The 25728-nt window shown below is 40.7% G+C and overlaps 1 protein-coding gene across 1 annotated transcript in view; it reads left to right on the plus strand.

Annotated features, from left to right (window-relative positions):
* The window catches only part of ZNF451 (zinc finger protein 451), a 38245-nt gene extending 13096 nt beyond the window's left edge, over positions 1-25149 (plus strand). Inside the window, exons 7-14 of the mRNA XM_009873358.1 lie at positions 779-932; positions 2866-3013; positions 4090-5738; positions 6791-6925; positions 11064-11194; positions 12171-12357; positions 22048-22122; positions 24872-25149. Of these exons, the coding sequence (XP_009871660.1) occupies positions 779-932; positions 2866-3013; positions 4090-5738; positions 6791-6925; positions 11064-11194; positions 12171-12357; positions 22048-22122; positions 24872-24924 (2532 nt within the window). The 3' untranslated portion in view covers positions 24925-25149. The remainder of the gene's footprint in view (positions 1-778; positions 933-2865; positions 3014-4089; positions 5739-6790; positions 6926-11063; positions 11195-12170; positions 12358-22047; positions 22123-24871) is intronic.
* Positions 25150-25728: the final 579 nt, after the last annotated feature.

Genomic DNA, 25728 nt, shown 5'->3' on the forward strand with positions numbered 1-25728 from the left:
CCTGATGCAGTCATACCTGGCAAGCTTGAAAGATTGCATCATAGTTTGTCCCTGCTCTTTCTCCATTGCTTCCAAGCTGTGTGCCTGTGGTGTGTCTCGGGGCATTAGCAGGAGTTAAAGACAAGTTTGAGGCAAGGGAGTGGCTCTTGCAGCAGACAAGAAGATGGGTTTATTTTGGTATGAAAATAATCCTAAACAAGGCAATAGAAGGAAAGCATAAGTGTATCATGAAGATTCTTTGAGTGGCATAAGAAAGGAGTAAGCAAAAACATCAGAAGCAAAATTAAATTGATTTTACCCTGAAGGTAGAGATCTGAACTTAATGTAGAAGGCAAAGGGAGTGGAAGGAGTTGACTTTGATAAAAGTCACAGGCTACTCTGAGGAGCAACATTTTAAGAAGCTGGAGGTTAGCAAGATTAGAGAAGAACCAACATAAGGAAAAACAGCTGCTTTAGTGACAGAAGGAGCTTTTATTGAGACCCTGGTTCAAGGGACTAGTTAAGAATTGATGGTGCCCGTGATTGCTCCCAGCGGTGCAAGAAGGAAGTGCAGAAGTTGCCGATGTGGGAAGGATGAGTAGCTGAGTTTGACAGTGACAGTTTAGCTGGTCCCTTGTCTTATGAGCTGAAGTGCTTAAGGGTGGGCTATAGACAAATACAGATGTAGTAGCTGGAAAATATTGTCACAGGCAGGCGAGAGGGATGGAAGGACATGAGGAGAACTGGGGCTGATTTCCTGACTTAATATTCTTCCTGACTAGATTCTTTTCTCTTCCAGCTAAATGAAAATGATGGACATAAAAAAGATCTCCCTCCACAGCATATTCAGTGTTTCGCATGCCCAGTCTGCTTCCTTCTTTTCACCACAACAGAGGAATGCTTGCAGCATATGTCGGAAAAGAACCACTTCCTCCAGGTTTCCAAATTCAGTGGTATGTTGCAGCTAAGGGTACTGCTTTTCATTCCTACTGATAATTGATTCTTATGATATGAAGTGACTTAAGTTTTTCTATTGTCTAAAAAAGCTTATTAAGGTTTTTTTCTTAAAAAAATTATTTTTCTGTAAAGACCTTAATGTGATACAGATCTGTAAGAGGAGAAGCTTTGAAATTCATATTTTTATGTAGAAATGATTCCTCCATCACAGTTGCTGTAATGAGAAGCAGACTTTCCTTTATCTCTGTGCTGTCAGGTCTCTCATATAAGCTTCTTACCCTCCAGTGACTCTGTGCAACCTCTGTCCTAACTAAGTTTACATTTTGCATGTTGACAGGAACTGGGACCAAAACACACAAATTTCTTTTTCAATTCCAGTCAGGCTGGCTCTTAAGTTCCTTCCCCTTACCATTCTGTCTGAAGTCTGCTGGAGACTATTTTCTTGTTGGCATCTTTGGCCTTCCTGATGGAAAAGACCTGTGAATGTTTCTTCTCCATATAATTGCAAATTTAGCCTGCTTAGTTGGAACATGCTGCTGGTCTGATGCCTTGCACTGGCTGCTTTGCTAGTGAAGGCTAAAATACTGGTTGCCAGCTGGTAACGTCCCGAAAGATCCCACAGAAGATACTTGTCTGATCACAGTCTTAAAAAAAGAGAGTTAATTACTGTCATAGCTCTTATGACTTTTTTACCTTTGACATAAGCAATAAGCATTAAAGCATTTATTTTAATATTAAGTAAACAGTTGGGACAGATAAGATACAGTTTGAGTTAATTTCTTATTCAAGAAGCTGCCATGTTTTAGATAGTGTAGCTTTCAGGATATGTGGCCAAAGGGATTGCTATAGTTCTTTCTCATCTTCATAACTAAATTTTGTACTACTGCCCTCCTCAAGAGTAGCTACAGAAAGTGTACAGTGAAGACAGGCTTTGAAGGAATCTTCCTGCAGATCAAGTCAGTACTGCTGTCTTCATGCACGATTCTGAGCTCTCTTACATATTATAAATCTGATGTCCTTTTGTTCTCAACTAGGTTATTAAATCTGACTATGCTGACTGTAGCTGGCTTTAAAATCAGGTCATAGGTTTTAAAAAAGATTACTGGTGGGTTATTGCTTTGAAAAGATTAAAAGCACAAAATAGTAGTGCAAGGTTTTTTTAAGAGATGAGTAGTGCTTAGCTCAGAACAAAACCAGGAAGCACTTTATTTCCTTTGCTTGATAGCTCTCCACAATTAATGTGATCACTGTGCTCCGTAGGATCTGGCAGTGAAGTTAGTTAAAAAGCATAATCTCAAATTACTGCCTGCTGATAGACACATAAACAGAAAATTCTGACAGAGTTTGCCTCCTAAGATGCAGGGCGTTAACAGCAATATATAGTTCATAAGCCATTTACTATTCTCTTTTCAAGAGAAATTTTTTTATTCTGGTAATACTTGGAGTTAGATGTGGAATATGTACTTAGAACAGCAGAAATCCTGCACCTAAAAATTTAAGGAGAATTAACATGAGGATGGGAAGGAGAGAGTATGTGGGAACTTGTTAAATGAATCAGATACTTTCTTTTCTTAAACACACGATGGACAAGTGGTGTTACGTGGAGGGGAAGAAGGTCAATAAGAACCTTCTTTAGAGATATCTGACCTTACCTTGTAGAAGGAGGAAAGGGGAAGTAGAGTCAGTCACTGAGTGTGATAAAGCAAGACGCAAACATTTCGATAGGAGATTGTTACAGAAGTTGAAAAAATTAGTGCCGTTTTACTTAAAGCTTCCATTGCACAATTACCATGTGTCAGCTGAGTCGCAGTAGCTTGCTTTCTCAGCCCTGTGACAGACGAGTACAACTGTAACTGTCACCTGAGAGCTGAAATACTATGAGAGAACTCTTTCATGTGTGGTTGTACTTTCTACCTTTCCATCTCCTAGATGAAATGAAGGCTGGCCTTCCTCTACCTTTCCCATCCTATGCAAAGAACCTTCTGATATCTCTGTGCAAAGAGGTCCCCTTCCAAGTGAAATGTATATCCTGCTACCAGATCCTACGCTCGCATATGGAATTAACAGCTCATTTCAGGTTTGTGAGAGACAGCTGTCTTTATCACGTGAACATCCATAGGTGGATAACAGATTGGCAGATGTCTTCTTAGTGATGCTAGTGGATTTTAGGGCATGTGGGACCACCTGAATGGTGACTTCCAGAGCAAACCATCCAAAAAATGCCCCTTTTTCATGCCTTTTACCCCGTTTTACCCCACGCAGTCCACTGCAGAATGCTGATCGATGTCCCTATCCTTTTTGTTGTCTGTAACAGAGCAAGAGAACTTTGGTCTCAGTTTCACTATTTTTGAGTTGGCAGCATTTGTTTTCTAAAAGGTACTGAGTCAACAACAGAAGCATCAATCTAAGTGCTAGTTTGGGAAATTTAACACATTCTTAAGTGCAGAGACTAGACAGGTATTGCATGTTTTTGTTGGCAAGCTAGTAGGTGAGTTAGAGCATGTAAGGTGTTTGACGCTGTCCCACATCACATCCTTGTCTCTGAGATGGAGAGACATGGGCTTGATAGATGGACCACTTGGCACATAAAGAACTGGCTAGAAGGTCACACTCAAAGAGTTGTGGTCAATGGCTGAGGAGGGGCTTTTTGCAAAAGTGTCTGCCGATAGGACCAGGGGAAATGGATTTAAGTTAAAGGAAAACAGATTTAGATTGGATCTTAGGAAAGAATTCTTCGATATGAGGGTGGCAAGATGCTGGAATAAATTGCCCAGAGAACCTGTGGCTGCCCCCTCCCTGGAGATGTTCAAGGCCGGATTGGGTGAAGCCTTGAGTAGCCTGATCTAGTTGAGAGGTGTCCCTGCCCATGACAGGAGGTTGGATTAGATGGTCTCTAAGGTCCCTTCCAGCCTAGGCCATTCTATGATTCATGATTCTATGATACAGAGGACACTATTTCCACATACGATTTGCTGTAGCTGCTGAATCACAGAATCACAGAATGTCAAGGGTTGGAAGGGACCTCAAAAGATCATCTAGTCGAGCCCCCCTGGCAGAGCAGGATCACCTACAGTAGTATTTCAAACTACATCGGACAGTTTGAAATTGTTTCACATTATGATATAACCTCTTTATTTTTTTAATCTGTTCTAGAACACATTGTCGTAATTCTGGACCCGTGGCACTGTCAAAGAAGAGTATCTCCCAAGTTGCGGAGATATTTAATACAAAAGGACACTGTGAGAGCTGTGATAAACTGTTTGCTGATCAAAATCAGATCACCCAGCATAAGCAAACCACTCAACATAATATTAAAGTTTTTACTACAATGGAAGAGTCCATCCTGATGTTCTGTCATGTCAATGGAAAAAATAAAAACCAGTCTCATTTGTGTCATATGGTGGATCGGTCAAGACCGCTGCTTAAAAGACCTTTGACTTCAAATGAGTCTGTTGGTGAAAGGGAGTCTGCTACTTCAGAATGGAAGAGCAATTTCAAAGATAAACATGAAGATCATGTCACAAACCAAAGTCAAGATAATGCTTGCAAAGTAAAAGCCTGGTTTTGTGAATGCCTTCAAAAGTTTTTTACCGAAGAGTCAGTAGAAAAGCATATTTTATCAGCGAACAGGATCTGTCACAAGTGTGCTGTGTGTGGAAAGCTTGCTGAAAATTCAAGCATTATCCGCCTGCACATGAGTCGGTTCCACGGGGGAGCGCACTTGACTAATTTTCTCCTGTGGTGCAGAGCGTGCTCTGTAGATCTCAGAGAAGAGGATATTATGGGACACGTGACTGAATTTCATGGTGGACATAGTTACTATTACGAGCAAGAAGCTCTAGAAGATGAACCTTTGCCATCTGCTTCTGCTGGAGCGTATGTTGCTGCAGGTGAAAGGCAAGACCGCGTTCCTAGTCCTATGGACCTCTCCCCTGAAAAAAGGCCCGTTCTGGGAAAATGGCAGTGCCGCATCTGTGAGGAGATGTTTGAGTCCGAAGAGAGCGTTAAGCAACATTGCATGTCCTTGGAAAGCCATGCGTTTCACAGATACTCTTGTGGCTTATGCAGAAATCACTTTCGGAAAGTAGGAACGCTGCAGCGACACTTTCGGGAGCATCATAACGAGGAGATACAGACTAAATACTTCTGTGGCCTTTGTGGTAATCTCTTCTTTGACACAGAAGAAGAATTCTTAAGCCATTATAAAGAGATTCACAGTGTGGACTATGCATTTGTGCCAGAGCAGATGGAACTATCAATAAAAAAAGAGGAGGACTTCCTCCCAGTAGAAAAAGGAGACTATTTAACCTGTGGTTGCCGGACAACTTACGTCTCCAGAATAAACAGGAGGAACGATTATGTGAATTGCCAGAAAGCCATGCTGAAAAAAGGGAATTTATGGTTTCGATGCTGCTTCTGTTCTGCAACTGCACAGAATTTTCATGATTTGAACAGTCATCTCAACAGTCACACTTCACTGAAACCTAAGGAAGAGATGTATGTTGTTAGATGTGCTGCGTGCAACAAAAACTTCCACGATCTTCAGAGTGCGCATCAGCACTATCACATGAAACACTGCTTCTTGCAGAAACCTGATCTATCAAGTTTTTCACCAGAATCGGAAGATACAGTATTCAAGTTCACAGCAAGTGGGGCTTGTGTGGACAGAAAACCTCACAAGCTAAAATTTCAAGCATCTCCATCCAGGACTCAGGAAAGACCACAGTCTCCCCTGCAGGGACCAACCCAAGGAAAGAAATTTAAAAAAGAGAACTCACCACAAGCTGAAGAATCTGGTGAAGGTTTGTGGAATTACTATTTGGGTTTTTTAATGTCAGAAAAACATTGTTGTCTTTAGCACACTGTTTCAACATCGGTACAGGTATGTAGTAAGATTTGCCTATATCCAGTCTGCAAATCAGCTCAGAATTTAGCAATTATTTCTCAAAGCTGTATTTTGAATTCTTGGTATTTGAGGTTCCAGAACTTGGCTTCAATTTATTGCTGTTGCCATATGCATGAAGTCTTTAACAAACAATAAGTAGGCAGATGTGAGAACCCTGGAACAGAAATACTTAATTTTCAAAGTAGTTGGGAGCATCGTTTGGAGTTAAAAGGGAGAAGACAGTCAAGGACACCAGACAGAGATCTAAATCCTAAAAAATGTAAAAATGATATAACACACATTCAAGAGAAACTTACCTCCTTTGTATATATAAATATTTATGAGCCTGATAGTGCTTTCTGTGTGGGCAGTCCTGTTATAACACCATCTCCTCAGTTTGCTTAGCTTGCCAAAAAATAATTTCATCAGAGAATTTATATTCTCAGTATGTATTAGTGTTTTTTTGCCTTCAGCATGCAAATATTTTAAGTTCATGTCACTTCTTCCAAACCACGATATAAGAATGACATCAAGAATGCTGAAGGTGTACCCTGTGTTCAGAAATGGGAAGTGCTTTTAATTACTTGTGATGTCATCATGCTTTTGATTAAAAGGTTGATGTTTATGTTAGATTTACAGCAAAAAGTGTGTCTCTAAACATTTTACGTGCATTTATGCATGTAAGCAATTAAATGTCACAGAGACATTGTAGAGGAGGCACAGCTAAATATTAAATGGACTCAAGGCACGACAATAGCTCTACATCATTGTATTGCTCGATTCTGCTTTCTTTAGGCTGATTCGTGCATTACTAAATGCTACTTCAGTTGATTTAAAAACAATGCAGTAACTTCTAGCTTTTAAAACAGTTGAATACATGAATTTTCAAAAGCATATCTTAAGTTGGTGTGTGTTGGTTGACCAGAAGGTCAGGTGAATTTTAAATGCATCCTTTTTATCCCATTGAAGATGGTGAACTTCCTGATCTTGACTACCTGAGTACCATGACTCACATTGTGTTGATGGATCTGGACAACTGGGGAAGCTTATTCACGCAGCTGCCAGCTAGCCTGAACCAAGGGACATTTATCTGGGGCTTTCAAGGTAATAAGTGCTTGAAGGAAATAGGAAGATAAGATTAACAGGTCTACACAAACGCTTGAGCTTCTTTGAATCAGAGAGAGCAAAGAACAGGGACAGCAGCCACAAGGGCTTCTTAAGTCATAGTGTCACAGGCATTGTGTAATAGACATGTTCTTGACCTTTTCTACCTCAGTCTTTATCTCCCCTCTTCTTATTGTTCCTTGTAGAACATTGTTGCATATTTGCTAAAGAGTTTGGGAGTCTTTCTGGCTTCCCCGCTGAACTTACCTAGGCTATATCATACTAGACTTTCATAATTATCAGGTCAGTCATAATACTTGGAGATTATTTTCTTTCTAACTGCGAAGTCCTTATCATAATGTTCTTTTTCTTTGTTGTCCCAAAAGGCAGCATTTTATGTTCTTGTACTTGAATTTTGTTCTGTCTCTGGCTTGCTCCTTGGTCATTCTGTGCATCAGTAGGTGTTGTCTCACATCTGGAAGATACTGGTAGTTGTGCAGAGTGATTGATAGAACTTATACGGTTATGGGTTTGTAAGAAAACTTTTTGTGGTCTATGAATAATGTCTCTTTAACTTGCTGCTTTTCCTGACCTGACTTCTTGAAACAATTTCTTGTCCACCTCATGCTTTTTCCACTGATTTTCTCCATATCTGCCTTTATAATTATTTTGCCTGTGGTATACTGAATACTCCAATAAAGTCTAGATGAGGGATACTTTCAAAATATTTATTGCCTGAAACACGGGGGCTGGTTAGCTCAGTTGGTTGAGCATGGTGCTGGTAATGCCAAGGTCACGGGTCCAATTCCCGTTCGCACCCCATGTGTTGCCTGATCTAGTTGGGAGGCGCCCCTGCCCGTCAGGGAGGTTGGATTAAATGATCTCTAAGGTCCATTCCAGCGCAGGCCATTCTATGATTCTATGATCATCTTAACAGACTTGCAGGAATTATCAGGCACATTTTACACTTAAATGCCATTGCCCTGCGTTTCGTCTCTACACAACGTTTTTTATTATCTCTACCTTTAAGATATAATCGAGAACATCCTGCAAGCTGAGAGTTTTTATGCTGCTGAGGTTGGACAGAAAGGCCTGTTGATGCCTGAATTTTTTTTTTCTATTTTTTTCCTCTTAGGAACAGCTGTTCCAATTAGCTGGTGAAGACAAAGCAAGGATGTCTGTTCATGTAAAAAGTCTAATTTCTTCTAAGAGTCAGCTGTGCTCCTGGGTCTGTGGTGCAATGTCTGGTTGTTAGGAGTTCTGGAGATGAACCCTCTGGTCTTCTTCATTAAAGCAGCTTATGGTCCAGAGTTTTGTGTTCTGCTCAGGCCTTACTTCTGTGTCATTACATAGCTTTTGGCCTCTGTGTACAGTAACAGCATTCTTGTGCATGTGCACAAAACCACAGAAAATACTGATTTTGAGGTTTTAGATTATACCTAATCATCCTGGATTTCTATTTCTTCCTTGCTGCCTGACTGCTCCATTTATTTGTATTCTCTTTTCTGTATGGCAGAACAACATAGTGTTTGTTCTTAGTACCTTTTGTGAGTTTTTGCCAAGCTTGAATTCTGGTGAAATTTCACTTCATCTCTGCACTCCTTGACTTCTAAGGCTATTGTGATTTGGAGTTTGGATTTTAATTGCTGAAGATTTGTTGGTTTATTCTGTAGTTATTCAACCCACTTGGTCTTGGAACCCCCCCTTTTTTTTTTGCTTTTTCTGCAGATAAAAATAAGAAACTATTAGGAATCTGACTTGAAGAAATGTCAGGCGTTTTTGACATCTAAAGTCCAAAGCTGCTCTGTCTGGGTTTTATAAAGAGTTATTTGATAAAGAGTGTTTTTTCACAGTTATGTCAAACTTTTTCACTTGAATACAAGCACTCGCTTTCAGTTATGCTTTTGTTATTCTATTTAGTTTACTCAAATTGACCAAGCTTGTTTGTCATGACAGTCTTCTTTGCTGTTACTGTTTCCCAAGGTTAAAATGCACTGTTTTGATTCAGTAAGGCAAAATTGATCAAACCTAAGAATGTGTGAGCTGTAATGTCAGGAATGTCTCTTCTCTGACCCAAAGGTACCTCGGTGCCAATTAAGACTCTGTGCCTGCGGATGTTCCAAGCACAGGCACCTGCTGCCACCGCCCAGCCCACACCAGTGCCAGACAATTTCTTGCTTCCCCGACAGGGCTGCTGCGTGCGAACTGCCTTGTGGGAACGGCCCCTGGGGCACCTGAACTAAAAAACCTACATCGAAGAGTTAACAGTGATTAAAGTGTGCTGTATTCATATCAGAGGACAATTTAGCAGTTTTTTAGTATCAACTATATTGTTGCAGAGCCCGAATGCCAAGGCTCCCAGGCACATCTGGATTTATTGTTGGAGGTGCCCTCACAGAATAAGGGTTTGCTAAGGTTGTTTGGTGCATACTGTTCTTGCTATATTTTCATAGAGTAAACAAACGATGCTCCTGCCTCTTCTGATTTTTTTTTTCCCCCCCTGCATTTCCCAGACAACATTTCTGGTTATATTTAATTATTTTTATACAATACTCCTGCATTATTATTTTCATATGATACTCCTGCATTCTTTCTGTTACTCCTCTTGCTAATACAGCCTTAAATTTGCTTTGAGTTTCTCTGCTGTATTGTCTGGGCTCTGTATTGCTTCTGCTTTCAGGTATTCAGTTGTCCTTTACCCATTTGTGGTCTGTCTTCACCATAGTATATATGTTATGTCATTGTTTCCAAATGTCCTGGTCAAGTGTTTGTTGTACATTTATGCAGCAAAAAGCCAGGGTTGGTGATTACAAGTCTTCTGCAAACAGGAGTGACAAAGGCTTTCGCAACAGATGAGAACAACTTGCAATTGTTGTTTTTCTCATGGACAAATAATCTTGAATAAGTTCTGTGTCGTCTGTTACAAAACTTGTGAGCTTTGAAATCATTTTGATACCCTCTTATGGCCATTAGGCTGAAAAGAGAAAGAAGAAGGAAAAGAACAAACTAAAAATATCCCAGGAGTAATCTACTGCAGATGGCTTCTACTTCTGTGTCATCCTGGGAGCGGACAGATTGGAATACACAATCCTGTGGAGCCTGTTTACTCGAGCCTTAGTTTCGCGTGTCCTCACATGAAGTGGCATCTATCACTGCTTTCTCTTCCCATTAAAAATCCTTTCTTACATCCAGCCTCTCTTACCATCTGGCAGATAAAGCAAAAATCTGTCAGATTTTTTTTCCCTCCCCTTTGTTATTTCTTAGCGGTTGAGAATGACGTGAAATTCTCACTCCCTTCAAATTGTCCTTCCATTTGTTTCTCTTTTTGTGTTGTCATAGTAACTGCAAACTCCTCTAGTTTTCCCTCTCTCGAGAGCCTTGCTGCTCCTTTCCTTTCACTTGCAACCTGTTTCAGCCTGGGATTCTTTTTTATCTGTAGCAGGCCTGTTACTGAGCTCATCTCTATTTTCCAACTGTTTTCTCAGCCAGTAACTACATGGCTTTGGGTACTGATGAGAAGATTCCTGCATTTTTTCCCCAAGTTGTAGCCTCATTTTACTTATCATTGACTGGATCCAAATGTTTTTCAGGATTCTAGTGTTTGTTTCAGCTGTTGCTTCAGTTCTTGTCAGAACTCTTAAAAAAAAGATCTGTGTGGTGTGTCAGGCAGTTGTAGAGTCTGCTTGAAATTATCTCGAGCATTACATCACTACAGGATTCCCTAAGAGAAGCATTTCTGTTACTTATATCATCTTCCCAGAGCTCCTCTGCTTCTGCATGGTAGCCATAAGTGAGCTTGAAACATATACATCCTTGTGTTTTCATTGCATATGATATCCAGAAGATTGAGTTTTTCAGGAGTAGAAGAAAAATTTCATTCAAAATCAAATGAAAGGCTTTGTGTAGGATCAGACTAGCTACTTTTTCCTTTTTTGCTTTCTAACCCAAATCTTTTGGGATTTAGGTTATATATGTATTTTAACTTTCACGTTGGTCAAAATGAATTCTACCTTCAAAAGCTAGATTTATATTCGCTTTTGCCTTCTTGTGATAATAATTCATGGTGGCATATCTGTTTTTTCTGTTGTTTGTTTGTGGGGTTTTATTAATTTATTTTTTCTCCTTCTTTACTGTTTAGGAGGATACAGCAACTGGAAACCTCCAGTGCAGTGCAAAATTTACAATTATCTTAAGAGGATTGGATGCTTCTTTCTTCATCCACGCTGTGGTACCAGAAGAGAAGCAGCAGACTTTGCTCTCTGTGTTCATGTAAGTTAGTGCTTTTTTTTTTTTTTTTTTGTTGTGTTTGTCTGTACCCAGAGAAGAGTGGCAGATGTTATTTGCTATTGATGTTAAGTCCTAATTACAGATGAGGTTCTTAGATTCTCTTCACAGGACTTCTACATCCACTAAAAAGAATGATAAGCCTGTCAGTGAAGTGAGTGGAGATAGCCTGTTGAGAATTGATTTTCTTTTCTTTTCTTTTTTCCGCCCCCCCCCCGTTTCCATAGGAATAAGAATGTAATCCCCAATAGGACATCAGTCTGTTATGGAGGGGGAGGGGGCTGGTTAGAGAATGAAGAATAAAAACCCCCAATTCTTACGGTTTCTGTTTTGGAGAGAAATGTAACTGCTGCCTCTCTCCAAGGAGCCCAAATCTCAAGCCATCTTTAAGATGGAGCTGGATGGGTGCCAGTTTCTGAGACCCTTTGGGCTGACTAAAAGGTGGTGCCTCTGTTCAGTAGATTTAGGGCTGTGGCTGAGTCGGGAGAGGTGCAGGTGAAGGACAGGAATCTGAGATGCAGTGGGGGGGCTCATGTTCTTAGTCTAGTGCTTTGTCAGTTAGATAACTCTACTTGAGAATCTAATTGTATGATCTGAGCGTGTTTTGTATCAGTGCTTGTATGTTACAGTATGCTTTTTTATGGTTCTTAAAAAGCACAGATGACTTGCTTTACATGGAGATGGTTCTGAAATGCTGCATTTTAGGAATTTGTTCCATACTCCATCCAGACTGTTCTGCTAGCCATTTCCTTTATCTGTTGTCATACTGTATAGAATAAATACAGTGTCAAACTGTTGAAATAATACCTTCAGAGTGGTATAATGTGCATCAAACCATAGAAGTGAAGGTAAGTTGCTGTGGAAGGCTTTCCTATGAAGACCTATCTTAGAAAATGTTGGCCATACCCCACAAGATAAAAACATGATCTGAGTTCAACACTTGTCACTTGTGTCCGTATAGGCTGGTCGTCTGGATGAACACCTGCCCAAGCAAATTCCTTTTACTATCCTTTCTGGAGACAAAAGCTTCCTGGAACTGGAAACTCAATTTAAGATGACCCAGCGGTCAGCTCGCATCCTAAATCCTCACCACGTTGAAGGAGACATGATGTGTGCCTTGCTAAACAGCATTTCTGATACCACAAAAGGTAGAGTGTAAACATTAAACACAATCTTTCTGGTAAACAGATAGTTCTTTCCAATGAAAGAATTGAACTGTCTTGCAGAAGCTATTGCTTGATGCTTCTTGTATTGAACTTGTATTTCAAAGAAATATAGATCAGAAAATCGATTTACCTGGAGCAAGCTTTAAAACCAGACTTAAGTAAATATTTTTATTCAATGTGACAAACTCTGTCCTTCCTATACTCTTTTTTTTATGGAGCAGGAGACAAACTGTTGTTTCAGTCAACTCATTTCTAGTTAGAGAGACTGTTTAGAGCACTCTTTGTGTGTGTGTGTTTCTCATTCTGTCATCAAATCTGCCTTGCTTGATTTGTTATGCGTCTGAAACAAATGTGGCCCTGCTAAAGCATCATTATCTTCCAAAATATCTTTGGAATTTTTTAACTCCACCTGGCTACTTGCGGTCACTTGTTAAGTTTCTTCACCGGCACACGGCTCACTCATCCATTTGGAGGAAAAATACCAATGAAAGCTTTTAAGTTCTCTAGAATGCCATATTCTAATTAATGGAACGCTAAAATGATCATACTGTTTTTATACAGGATAATCAGAGGGGTTTGAGCCAGATCATTTTCATGCAAAAGATACTGGAGCCGAGATGAGTTTTATTAACTCTCATTTTTTTTAAATATCTTGAAGTAAAGTTTTCCTAGAAGACCTGACATTTCTCTGTAGACACATAGTTGCTTTTCCTGGCTTCTCATTGTGGTTTTGAGGGCTTGTCAGCTGGGTGTCTGTTACAGAGTGTTGCTTCTGAATTAGCCCTAAACTGTTTTCAGGAAAATACGCTGAGAGTCTTGATGCAGGTGCGTGAGAGCTGTGACACAGTGCTGCTGTTCTGCCAGGAAGATTAAAGCGGAGTGCTAGCACTGAACGGTGAATGCGCATTGATCAATTAAAAGGAAAAAGGAAAGATAGGGCAATTAAATGGTTTCCTTAAAAAAATGATCTGTGATGAGCTGGAATTGATTTATGTGCTTCTAATACAGAAAAGGTGCTTATAGAGTTTTCTGGCCACCCCAGACATTTGCTGGTCTTGATTTTTCAGCTGACTCACAGAGACATGTGATTCCCAGCCAGAAGCAGCCATACCAGTAAAATTTCTTGGCATAGTTAATTACAGAATTGTCACTTCCACTAGTGCAGTTGATTTTGCTCAAGGGGGAAGACTGCTTTTCTCCGTGGTTAACCATAGGGCTTATGCATTGAATCACCGCATTCCCACTATGAATGTTTTGTTTGTGGAGCATATTGAAATTCCAGGACTGATAGATCTCTGCTTATGTAAATACAGCTATAACTATATGGTAATGTGGGAAGCTGTTTTTGCTTTGGGAGCTTTGCATATTTTGGGGAAGAAGTGCTAGAGGAGACCTGTAACTTGTAAGGCAGTTGATTTAAGTCAATTTAAGTGTAAGTCAATTTAGCTGTAGGGGCTTCCTGTCTTGTACAGTTTGTTGTGTGACTTAATGATACAAGAGGGTGAGGGGAGAGGAATGACTGTTTTGCTCCATAAGGGTACTCTAACTCCCTGCCTGGGTGGTTTTGCTAGTATAGCTTTATTCACCGGGCTATACTGGCTCAGAGGTGATGACTTTTTTTTTTTTTCTGTGCGTCAATTGTACTCGAGTATTTGTTTTAATACTGGTCTCGCTTTCAGAAGTTTCCTAATCTAACTCTTCTTTCAGTGACCTTTACTGACACCTCAAGATTTAACTTGCTGCCTGGCTGTTGTGCATCTCACTGAAGTTATACATATGGTCATTACTAAAAAAAAAATACTTTGAGCGGGAAAGTGATGGAATTGCATGTGAGTCCTTTGGCTGTCAGTGTTCCCTGGCAAACTTGCAAGGAGCAGAATTGTCTTGCACCATCCTTGGTCCTCTTCTCCAGTCAGTGTCAGCATGAGGGACTTGGACAGCAAAAGCTGTCTTTGTCTCCTGTTTCTGTATTAAAAGGACGTTAGATAATTCAGTTTTGGTAACAGGCCTACGTTTGCTGTGTAGTGGGGTGATGTTGTTACCCAGAGCCTATAAAGTTTGATTTGCAAGGTAAAGCTACCATGTAATACTTCAGTGTGTGGCTCAGCAGCATGAGCAAGCATTTGCAAGGCTTGGGGTGGCAAGACCAGTATCGCAGGGCTGAGACGGAAAGTTATGCGATGTATCACAGGCTGGAATAACCTGTCATCCTGTTACAGAAATGCAGTTGAACATAAGGAAATATAAAAAAGAATTGCTTGCTTTACTGCTTTCTTAAGCCTATGGCTGTTATTCTGGAGAGAGAAATAAGTGAGAAAAGGCTACCACAGAGAATTGTGTTGAAAAATGTAAGGCGGTTGTTGGTATTGGATGAGCTTCAAAATGAAAAAACTGTTTTCCCTGAATCACCTTCACAGAACTGTCATTAGCTTGTGAGCAAATGGATTATGCTTGGACTGTGGTCTGACGGTTGCACTTTGTGAACCATTTTACTGTATCAGCAGAACTGCTGTGGGAACTGTGGTATGTGCATTCATTTTAAAATAAAAATAGAAGTTCCTGCATGTGCTTCAACAACGTATCAGCTGTATGTTACCTTAGGAGACCATTGGCTGTACTGGATGCATAAATTTCCTTTCAGATGTGAGAAGAGTAGGCAAGACATTCTTATCTGTTCTCTTCTGCTGTGAAACCTGAGTTCATAAATAGAGAAATGTTGAGTTTTTTCTTTTATGTGTAAAGGATGATGGGAGATTTGTGCACGTTAATCACGTGATTTGAGAAGGGTTAGAAGAATGTTCAGTATCTCCCTTTGTATTTCCTTTGCAGAGAAAAGTTTGTAGCATGCAGGAAAAAGCCCAACTATTATTCTTGTGTATGTCTTGACACTTGATATCTAGTCATTGCAGTACTGCTACCACTTATACTTTTTTAATGAGTGCGGGACAATGTTTAAGGCAAAGCTGATGGTAGGTTAAGGGCCATCGTACCCGTCCTGACACTGACAAAAAAAAAACTGCTTGGTTGACAAAAGTGACTTTTGTGTAGGTTGATGGCTTTAGCTTAACTGATTTTCTCTCAGTCATATTCAGATGAGATCATTTATTGACTGAACTCTTCAGTAAAACAGACTTTTTTTTAATAAAAGGACCCAGTTTTTTAGAGTATTTCTTCTCCTTTCTATTAAAAAGCCGTGCTGTCTCATGAGACTGTCAAAATCAGTAGTGTAGTGATGTACTAAGTCATCTGCCAAATGCCACTGCACCCCTTCCACAGACCCATAGGGTTTGTTTCCACAGCGCTCAGGTGGAGTTGTCAGCCTGCATCTTCAATCTGCTACTATTGCCTGAAGTGTTTAAATGCTAATGAACACAGCTTCTATAAGAGTTTGTATTAGAAGGAGGAGGATTTCAGTTCATTTTGCTGAATGCTGCTAAACCTCCCAGCTCCCATTATCCCAGAAAGCTTTTTGGCTTACATGTAACCAACAGAAGAATTTAAAGAGGAGCTAAGAATTAATTGACAAAAGACATTGAGAATAATTGCTCACCTTCTCAACAGTCATAGTTTTGTGGGTGTTGAGGTCCAATGAATGCCACATCTGACCCCAGTCACTGCTTTTTCCAAACCTTCAATTAGCACAGATTGCGAATGACTAAAGAGAGGTCACAGCCTCCAGCCCCCACTGGCCAAAGAGGTGGAGCGTGAAGGGCACAAGCATCTGCAGTGTGATGCACCACGAATGACAGTTACTCTAGGAAGAATCTATTCCTTTATTTATGCTGTTATTACAGTGGCACCAGCCCATTACAGTAGGGTGTGATAAGTTGTACCCTTGTCTTGAGCAACAGCAGGAAATAATTGGCTTTAGCGTTTCAGTGATATCTCTTGTGTGCATCTGTGAATGTCTGTGTATATGCCCTAGGGAGAAAGCAGTGTGTTAAGACCTGAGGTAGTGAGTTGGAACAAGAATTTTAGCCAAGTGGATGAACTGGGAAGGTCTCACCACTCAAATCATACAAAAAAAAGAAAAATCCTCACGGCTTAGTTTAATCTGGTTGTGAATTTTAGAGAGGTGTTTAAGATGAAGGTTAAATGAAAGTGTGAGTGACCATCATGGTATTAGTCACAGTTTCCAAAAAATCCCAATTGGAGGAGAGTGGGGGATTAAGAACCTCTATTTTTAGTCATGCTGCACTTGGATGAAGAGATGAATGAGGATCTGTAAGGAGGAATGTATAGGGTAAAGCTTTAGTTTGCATGGAGGAAGAGTGGTCTTGTGTATTTGTGAACTTTCAGCTGTACTTGCATTTACAGATAATGCTAACATCTGTAAAGAAATGGACATTAGAGCAGTGGATATTGGGGAGAAGTATATGGGAAGGATCCTTCTTCTGTTCCTCTTATTGAAGTAATAAAGGAAAGGATTCTGGAAACCAAGGAACAAGTATTATAAAAGCAACATGAGCCCATGTACTGAATGTGATTCCTGACAAAGGTGAGGATAGGGTACTGATCTTAAGTTTTGACTAGGACCCCAAATGACATATCTTTAAGGTAAGATAGCGCTAAAACTTCAGACATCAACTGTAAAAAGGAAAAGGTCGTTGGTTGGAGAGACAGTGAGTTAAGTGTGATATTAACATCACCGTACATTGGCATGGGAGGGAGGCAGGTGGGACTGGGAGTTACTGAAAAGACAAAGAGAAGGAGAGATCATCTCGACTGTCATGACATGCCATATAGATGACAACCAGGGGATCAGGCCCAATCAGCGTGGGTTTATGAAAGGCAGGTCCTGCCTGATGAACCTGATCTCCTTCTAGGACAAGATGACCTGAGTATTGGACAAGAGAAAGGCAGTGGATATTGTCTACCTAGGCTTTTGAAAAGTCTTTGACACTGTTCCCCACAGAATTCTCTTGGAAATACTGGGTGCTCATGGCTTGGATGAGCCTGTGATCTTCTGGATAAAGCACTGGCTGGATGGCCGGGCCCAAAGAGGGGTGGTCAATGGAGTTAAATCCAGCTGGCAGCCGGTCATGAGTGGTGTTCCTCAGGGATCAGTGCTGGGACCGTGTAACCTCTGTATTGATGATCTTGATAAGGACATGGAGTGTATCATCAGTAAGTTTGCAGATGACACCAGTTTAGGTGGGAGCATTGATCTGCACAAGGGTAGGGAGGCCCTACAGAGAGATTTGGATAGATTGGATTGATGGGCCAATGTTAATGGTATGAGCTTCAACAGGGCCAAGTGCCAGGTCCTACGGTTGGGCCACAACAATCCCCTGCAACACTACAGGCTAATCCAAGTTCAAAATGTGGCGCTCTGATCTCAGGACAGTGGGTGGCGCTTGCATGCTGTGAGTTTACTGATCTCTTCCCAGAATAAGTTTCTATGAGAGACTCATGAAATGTCAAAAAAAAATCACTGTATTTACTTCTGTCTATAGGGTTAATCTTTCTGATCTCTGAGCTCTATAATCATCCAGAATTCCTGTTTGTTGTTTGTTTTTTTCTTTTGTTCTTCCAGCAGAAAAAAAATACTTGAGGCCAACAGCGAGTAGTAGGATTTCTTTGAGAGACTTATGGTCAGAGTTGTTTAGCTGTTGTTTATTTAACAAAATATACTGCAGAAGAGGCTATATCTTAGGATCTCTTGGCTGACAAACTGGGCGTATTGCTTTTCCTCTGACCCTGGAGGAGTTGGGAGCCACAGAATATGTTAAGCATTTTAACAAGAGAGACAGGATACATGTGTGATTTTTTCCAAATTAAACATTTTAATTTACTCTTCATCGTTAGAAGGTGCCAGCAATACCAGGAGTATATGCTGATGAAGTGTGAGCTGGATGAGCAAGCTGTGAGGTGGGTTGAAAACTGTCTGAATGGCCAGACCTGAAACTTGGTGATCAGTAGCATGAAGTCCAGTCAGAGGGCAATAACCAGCTGTGTACCCTAGGGGTCAAAACTGGGTCTGGTCCTGTTTAATGTCTTGGTTAATGACCTAGATGGTGGGGCAGAGTCTGCTGATGACACTAGAGTGAGAGTGGCAGCTGATATGCCAGAGAGTTGTGCTGCCATCCAGAGGAACCTTGACGGGAGAAATGAGCTGACAGGAACCTCGTGAAATTCAACAAGTGCAGAGTCCTGCACCCGGGGAGGAACATCCCCAAGGACCGCTCGATATATGCTGACCACGGGTCAGGCAGCTGGAAAACAGCTTTGCAGAAGAGGACCTGGAGGTCCTGGTGGATGCCAGGCTGCCCACAAACCAGCAGTGTGCTCTCAAGGCTCAGAAGGCCAACGGTACGCTGAGCTGCATTAGGAGAACTGTTGCCAGCAAGTTGAGGGAGGTGGGTAGGTGGTCCTTTCCCTCTGCTCAGTGCTGGTAAAGCTGTAACTGTGAAGTTCTGAGCTCCCCAGTACAGTATCTATTTTTGTATTATTCAAAAGCTGTAGTCCTAGGCAGCTGACTGTAGGTGATCTTGCTTGAGCAGAGCGCTGGCCAGGATGATCTCCAGAGGTCCCTTCCAACCTCAGCCATTCTGTGACATTTGCACGGACTCTATTCTTCACTGAAATCCAAGATCTTCTTGAGAGCAGAGTTCAGTTGCAGGGCGCAAACATGCTACGAGCAACATTTGATCAAGCACAATGACCTGTCCCGTGTAGAAAAGCAGCCTGATGTCTTCTGACTTGAAAAATACGTGTGTTCCATCAGTTGGCCTTTCCTTCTCTTTGGCTGACAAGTGACAAGTTCTGCACTAATAATTTTGCCATCTAGCCCCTAGAGGAAGCTGAATTCCTACCCCCGTCTCCTTACTTGTTGGAGCATTTCCGCCCAGCATTTTTGCCTGCAGACAGCTTTTCTTTTGACCATTCCAGTCTTATTCCCGATTCCCATAGCACCATATCAGAACATCTTAAAATTCTCATTTTTCCTGCTTTTGTGCCTGTAGTCTTTGCACTGTGTAGGTTTGGGGAGGATAGGGGCAGGGAGGAACACTAAGGACAAGCATAACTGTGGTTTTTGATTTAGATAAGGAAAGCCTCAGTATAATTTGAGGTACTGACAACATTTGCTTGAAAATGTCCTAAATAAGATTTGGCTCTTTGCTAGCCTCTTGACAGTTTAACTTTAACCAGCTCAAAAGATTTCAGAGAATCCAGCAGCTGCCTTCTTGGGAAGCTGAATGTGCATTAATACAATTTGTCAGAGGGAAGAGAAGTCTTGCAAAGAATGATCAGTGAAGGCAGGCTGTAGCTCATGCGATTTTTAACATGTTTTGTGACCACGTTGGACTCCTAGCAGATTTTTTTTCCCCACCTCAAAGTAACAGAAAATCCTCAGTGCTGACTGTCTTCAAAATTTCAGTTTCTGGCAGTGGAACGGTGTTGTCTTCAACTGTGCTTTAAGCAAACCTGTTTTCTATGATAACTATCAAGGTGGATTTAGTTGTTGCATATCAGGTGCAGTGATAAAATATGGGGCAGACAGCTTGTTTTAAAAGTATTTAAATGTTTTGCATGCCAGTTTGTGTACACCTCTATCTCAGTATGAATGTGTACCCTGGGTTATTGCAGTGGTGTAATTCAGGTGGTGTGGCTAGCAAAACATTTTGGCAAGATGAGGCCTGCATTAAAGACAAATCCTAAATTTCTTAATTAACTAAAACAATAATTCTATCTGCAAATCGTGTTTTCACATTCATAACTGTCTTAATTGACAGTAAAGACAACTTAGCTGTTAATCTGCTGCGTTCTGAAGAAGGAGTGTCAGGTTAGCCTGTTGTGTGGGTTAGGGAAGCCAGGAATAAGCCAGGAAAGTTCTGTCTTCCAACAGCGTGTCAGTGGGTTGTCATCATGGCTGTGGTGAATGCTAACTGACTCTATAACAGGTTCCAGGAAAGTTTACTACTTTATATCATATCTGAAAGGAGCTCCTGGATTTCTGACTATGCCTGTCCTCTACTGTTTAACTACCTGTGCAAGATGCCAGTCTTAAGAATATTGTGTTGCCCGTTTGCCAGCATCTTCTGTCAAGTTGCCTAAAATACCCCCACAAGCCTTTGGAAAAGTGCTCTTGAATGTGTTTTTATGTGAAATGGTAGCAAGCCAGAGACCCTCTTGTACTGTGGTGTACTGGTCACAGGAACCCAGTTCTTCTGTTACATTTATGCCAAGAAAGGAGTTAGGGAGTGATTGCTTCAGCTGTTCTGCCTCTTAACAGGTACAGAACTTTTTAGAGCAGTCTGAGATGTCTTCTGGGCTGCAAGATGATAAGGATGGTTAAAAAGAGAGAAGCCACTTGTGCAGTGCCTTCTCCTTACGCTTTTTGCAATTACATCTTTTTGCTTCTATCTTTTACTTCATTTACTTTGGAAAATCATGTAAAAAATAGTATCTCTTCTGCCCAGAGATAGTAGGCAGCTCCAAAAAGGATTCACAGTCCATCTGCCAAGTGACTGGAGAAAGCTGCATATACACTGCAGTTAAAATGGTCTATTTCGGGCATCTTTGTGAGCCCCTGATCTCGGATATCAGCTGATGGAGTTTGTATTCCCGGAATTGGGGAAGTCAGCAGCATTGCTGTTCAAACAAGGTATATGTCAGAGGTTTCAAAACAAATTTTAGAACGTGTACCTGTCATTTTGAATACCTAACTGGAAGTGCCAGAAGTCACACAGTCAGTAAATTAGATGTCCATATCAGAATGTTCTTTGCCGGTGACTGTAATCAGAAGTGCATTGGTGTGTACTGATAAATGTGATGAGTTTAAGGGAGTTCTTCTGTCGATATGGCCGCAGGAGAGAGTTTATTGTGAATGCTGTAAAACCTCACAACAGAGATCGTCTCTCAAAAAAGCAGTAGCATGTAGTGGGAGAACAAATGCATAATGTGACTTATTAGCTAGTTTATTTTTTAACCTGTAGTTCACTGAGACTGTTTAAAAGAAGTGGAAAAATTAAAAAGCACCTTAGGTACGCCAGTCTCTACCAGACAATTCGAAATAGAGCTGTCATTCTGGAGCTGGAAACCAACCTCACAAAGAGCGTTATTTAGGAAGAGAAATGTGTGGAGTTCTGGCTGGGCTTGGCTATGATGAGGTAGCAGATTGAACTAAGTATATCAAGCTTTTTCTTCTGTGAGACTTGAACAATATCTGCTGAATTTTACTGCTCAGTGGCGTTACAGCACTCCCTTGTTCAAATGGAGTGTTTTGGCAACAAAATACAGCAAAGATCAATCATGTGTAGGCAGGGACATGCTTATAGCACTTCTTCCCATAATTAAATGCATTACCCACTTTTGACAAAATGTGTCAAGTCTTTTAATAGCTGAGTATTACAAAAAACAAATGCAGTAGACACTTAAGAGTAGCTTCTCCACCTATTATTTCTTGTTACCACTTTAAAGTAATATAAAATTGAAGCAGTCTGCCTCTACATTTTGAGGAGGAAGACAAGAAGGTAGCTGAAAAATAACTGTCTCTTGAGTTACTGTCTTGAACTAGCACTATGATGTATTTTTACTTTGACTTTCAGATTGTAACAAGTGTATTTCTTCAAATTCAACCTACAATGTTGTTACAGTAAGAGAAATGGAATATGGTACAGTTTTTTATAAGAAGCAACATGTAATTTATGTTTCATTTGTGCATTTAAGGTTCAGATAGTGAAGAGGATGAAGATATCAAACTAACAATGAAGAGGAGCTTAGAAGAAACAAAGAAACAGGAAGGTCTGTTAATTTTTACTTTTCTGTGTTGAGGAGTGCTATTAATTATGGAAGATACAGACACTAAACTTAGAATCAGTTTTAAGGCAACTGACCTCTTAGGAGTACTCTCCAAAATATGCTGGGCAGTCCTGAGTAGTTAAGAACACTGTGGAAAGTTATAAATAAAAAATAATTTCCTAACCTGAAAAGTATGCCAGCAGACTGAAAATCTTGCTTCACTGAGCTCACTTTGTACCAGTTTGACTGTGTTGACTCTGAGTAGAACTACTGACTAAATACTTGAGCTTCTGAATAAATAGTTTAGAATTAGATATATCCCTACTACAAGAAAGATCTGGACGTGCTGGAGCGTGTCCAGAGAAGGGCCACGAGGATGATGAGAGGGCTGGAGCACCTCTCCTATGAAGACAGACTGAGAGAGTTGGGGCTGTTCAGTCTGCAGAAAAGAAGGCTCCAAGGAAGACCTTATTGTGGCCTTCCAGTATCTCAAGGGGGCTACAAGAAAGCTGGTGAGGGGCTTTGTAGGATGTTGGGTAGTGACAGGACTAGAGGGAATGGATTGAAGCTAGAGATGGATCGGTTCAGATTGGGCGTTAGGAAGAAGTTCTTCCCCATGAGGGTGGTGAGACACTGGCACAGGTTGCCCAGAGAGGTGGTGGAAGCCCCATCCCTCGAAGTTTTTAAGGCCAGGCTGGATGGGGCTCTGAGCAGCCTGATCTAGTGGGGGATGTCCCTGCCCATGGCGGGGTTGGAACTAGATGATCCTTAAGGTCCCTTCCAACCCTGAAAATTCTATGATTCTATGATTCAACAATGCAAAGCACTCTGGTCTCCTAAAAGAGCTGTAGACCTATGCACAAGTCTGAATCAGCACTACAGCTGTCTGGTCACATCATATCTTACCTTCTTTGAAATTGCTGAAATATCCTGCTGCTGTTGTGCTTAGTGGTGATCTTCATACAATGTAGTCATTACTTTTTGGTGACAGACTATGGTGCACTTTGAAAATAACTGGTTGTTTAAAGGCTTGACTCTGCCCTTCCACCTGATGGAAATAAAAAACTAATAAGAAAAAATCGTACCAAGTCACTGATAAGACTAGTAACTGAGTCTTAGTCTTCAAATATATTCAGTTATAAATTTAACAATATTTAGTAACAGTTGGTATTAAACATCTAATGTATTCATCTACGGTGCTGAAAGCTTGCTTAGGTCCCCCTAGCACAGGGTATTACTACCATGAGGGGGGATTGCGGTGGCATTTGGTGCCACAGTTCCAGTGGTGCAGTGCTGGAGGTGTCTGACCCCTAGAAGCAGCTGGGATTCAGCCACACTCACTGGCTGCCTGCGGGGTTCATGGCAGTGCTGTGGGGGTTGGAAAGAGAGTGGGGAGGCAAAATCAACTCTGAAAGGGGATAAAAAAGGAAAAGCACTAGCAACTGCGGGAAGAGGAGAAGGCAAAAGGTGAGTGTAGGAATCAGAAAAGGCTGCTTTGGCAGCTCCCTGGCATAGAGGACAGTGCAGGTGTCACTGTGGAGCTGCCTGCACGCCATCAGGAACGGAGTCATGGCTGGGACCTTACTCTTGATACTTGCACATGCTTAGTGACTAATTGATAACACATTTTAATGCAAGCAGTTGTCTATAAATGGCTTTCTGCTTTATTTTTGGCTTCCAATTTATTTACGTTTTCTTTCTGTGACCATGCCATGTTTTTCCTTTCAGAAACTAACTTATCTCTTTCATCAGGAGTACTCTATTTTACAGAATCATCCAGGTGAATGCATATGGCTCTGCTGACAAGAGAGTGTATTCACTGATACTATTTCTCTTTCAAATCTAGGCTTGCATAAACCAGTCTAACAATAATTAAAGTTTTAAAATAAGTTATGTTAATATATGTAATTATTCTGTTTCTTTTGTCATAAGAACAGACAGCTTTTTTTTATAGGGTGTGCTCATGTCCTCCTAAAGCAGAAGATGAATAATTCAAGGATGACAGTGTGTCTGAAAGCTGCTTTATTTTCCCAGATATATCATTGGCATTAATATTTACTGTACATACAAACTTTGTCCAACTTAGGATATCTAATTCACCAACATTCAAACAATTAGCGCCCAAAACAACCTAACTGTAATGCAGAAACAGAGTTTCTTTTTTGAACGGTTTTTGAGAGGTTGTTAACGTAACAGCTCAGGTGAGTACAGCGCAGTCTGCCCCCCACTGTCAGCCCTGATCTGGCCTGTCCTTCCTGCCGACAGTCCGTTTTCTCTGCTTACGACTCACCTTCCTAGTCAGAGTGACAACAGAGGTGCCACGTTAGATACAGGAGTATGCACTGATAAAGAAGTGGAATGAAAATACTGAAACCTCTCTGCTTGTCTGGGTGTCTGGTGGTTTGGGCTTTTTTTGTTTAAATGCTTTACTCGGTGTGTATGTATGAGCTCTAATCCTGGTATTATTTTGACCAGTAAATATGGAGTTGTGTTACACTCTTAAACTAATCATTGGGCTGCCCCTTATTAATGCAGTGGAAGGTTGTAGAGGTGGTTCATATGTTTTGAAGTGTTGAAAAGATTTCATAAGACAGAAGGAAGATACTTTCATTCTGTTTCTCAGGGTTTTTTTCAGTCTACTGACATTGCCCACAGAAGTAATTCGTTGCTTTATGTAATTAATGTAGTTATGTTTATGACTAGTTACCAGCCATAGTTTGAGATTGTAATTGCTTTTTTTGTATTTGTACAGAGCAAGATGCAGAACTGGAAGAAGCTATCAAGAGAAGCCTTGAGGATATGTAAATGAAGATACGTCACTATACTAACACCATTTCATCAGAGCTTGCTCACAAAAATGGAAACTTGTTCATTTGCTTACAAAGATTCAGAAATACCCCTTCAAAAATACATCTGTATCTTGAATTGTTAGATTTATGATCTGATGTCCTTTGTCATGCTGATGAACAGCTGGAGTTTATAGATATCTGCTGCAATATATTGTGTATGATAAAAATAATTTTTTAAGCCTTTGCATATTCTGTTTCTAATAGATGATCACTAAGTGTCTCCAGTCAGCTAGGTTGTTGGCTAATTAGTAGGCTGGTCTTACTAGGTATGTTGGGATTCCTAGTTGTTGTTTGTTTGGTTTTTTTCTTTCACTTGGTTTTTGTATTTAATTTTTCTGTCACAAAAATGTCTTTATTTACTTTTTCATGTGGTCCTTGCAACAGATAAAAATAGTAAACTCCAATTATCTCATATTTGCCTAGCTAATCTTGTTTTAAAGAGAAGCCTAGAGCCTAGGTTTATACATTGAATATGTGGCCTAACTCTTGCCTATGGCCAGTCTCACCTCGGAGACCGTAATTTTGTCTGCATACTGCTTGTATGCAGGACCACAGGCTGTACAGTTAGTTTGTTAGCTTTATTTTTTTAAATGTGTACGGTTTGGTTTGTTGTCTTGGGTTTTTTTCCAGTAATAGCATGATAGAGTGTTGAATTTGATTTCTTAAAGCCCGATGGGGTTGGTTTCTCTCCCTTTTCTGAGGCTGGAACAACTTATTAAGGGAACAGAAGCTAGATAAACTTCCTAGTTCCTGTTTGGAA

The sequence above is a fragment of the Apaloderma vittatum genome, unplaced genomic scaffold (genome assembly GCF_000703405.1).
Source record: "Apaloderma vittatum isolate BGI_N311 unplaced genomic scaffold, ASM70340v1 scaffold6527, whole genome shotgun sequence".
In the NCBI taxonomy this organism is placed as follows: Eukaryota; Metazoa; Chordata; class Aves; order Trogoniformes; family Trogonidae; genus Apaloderma; species Apaloderma vittatum.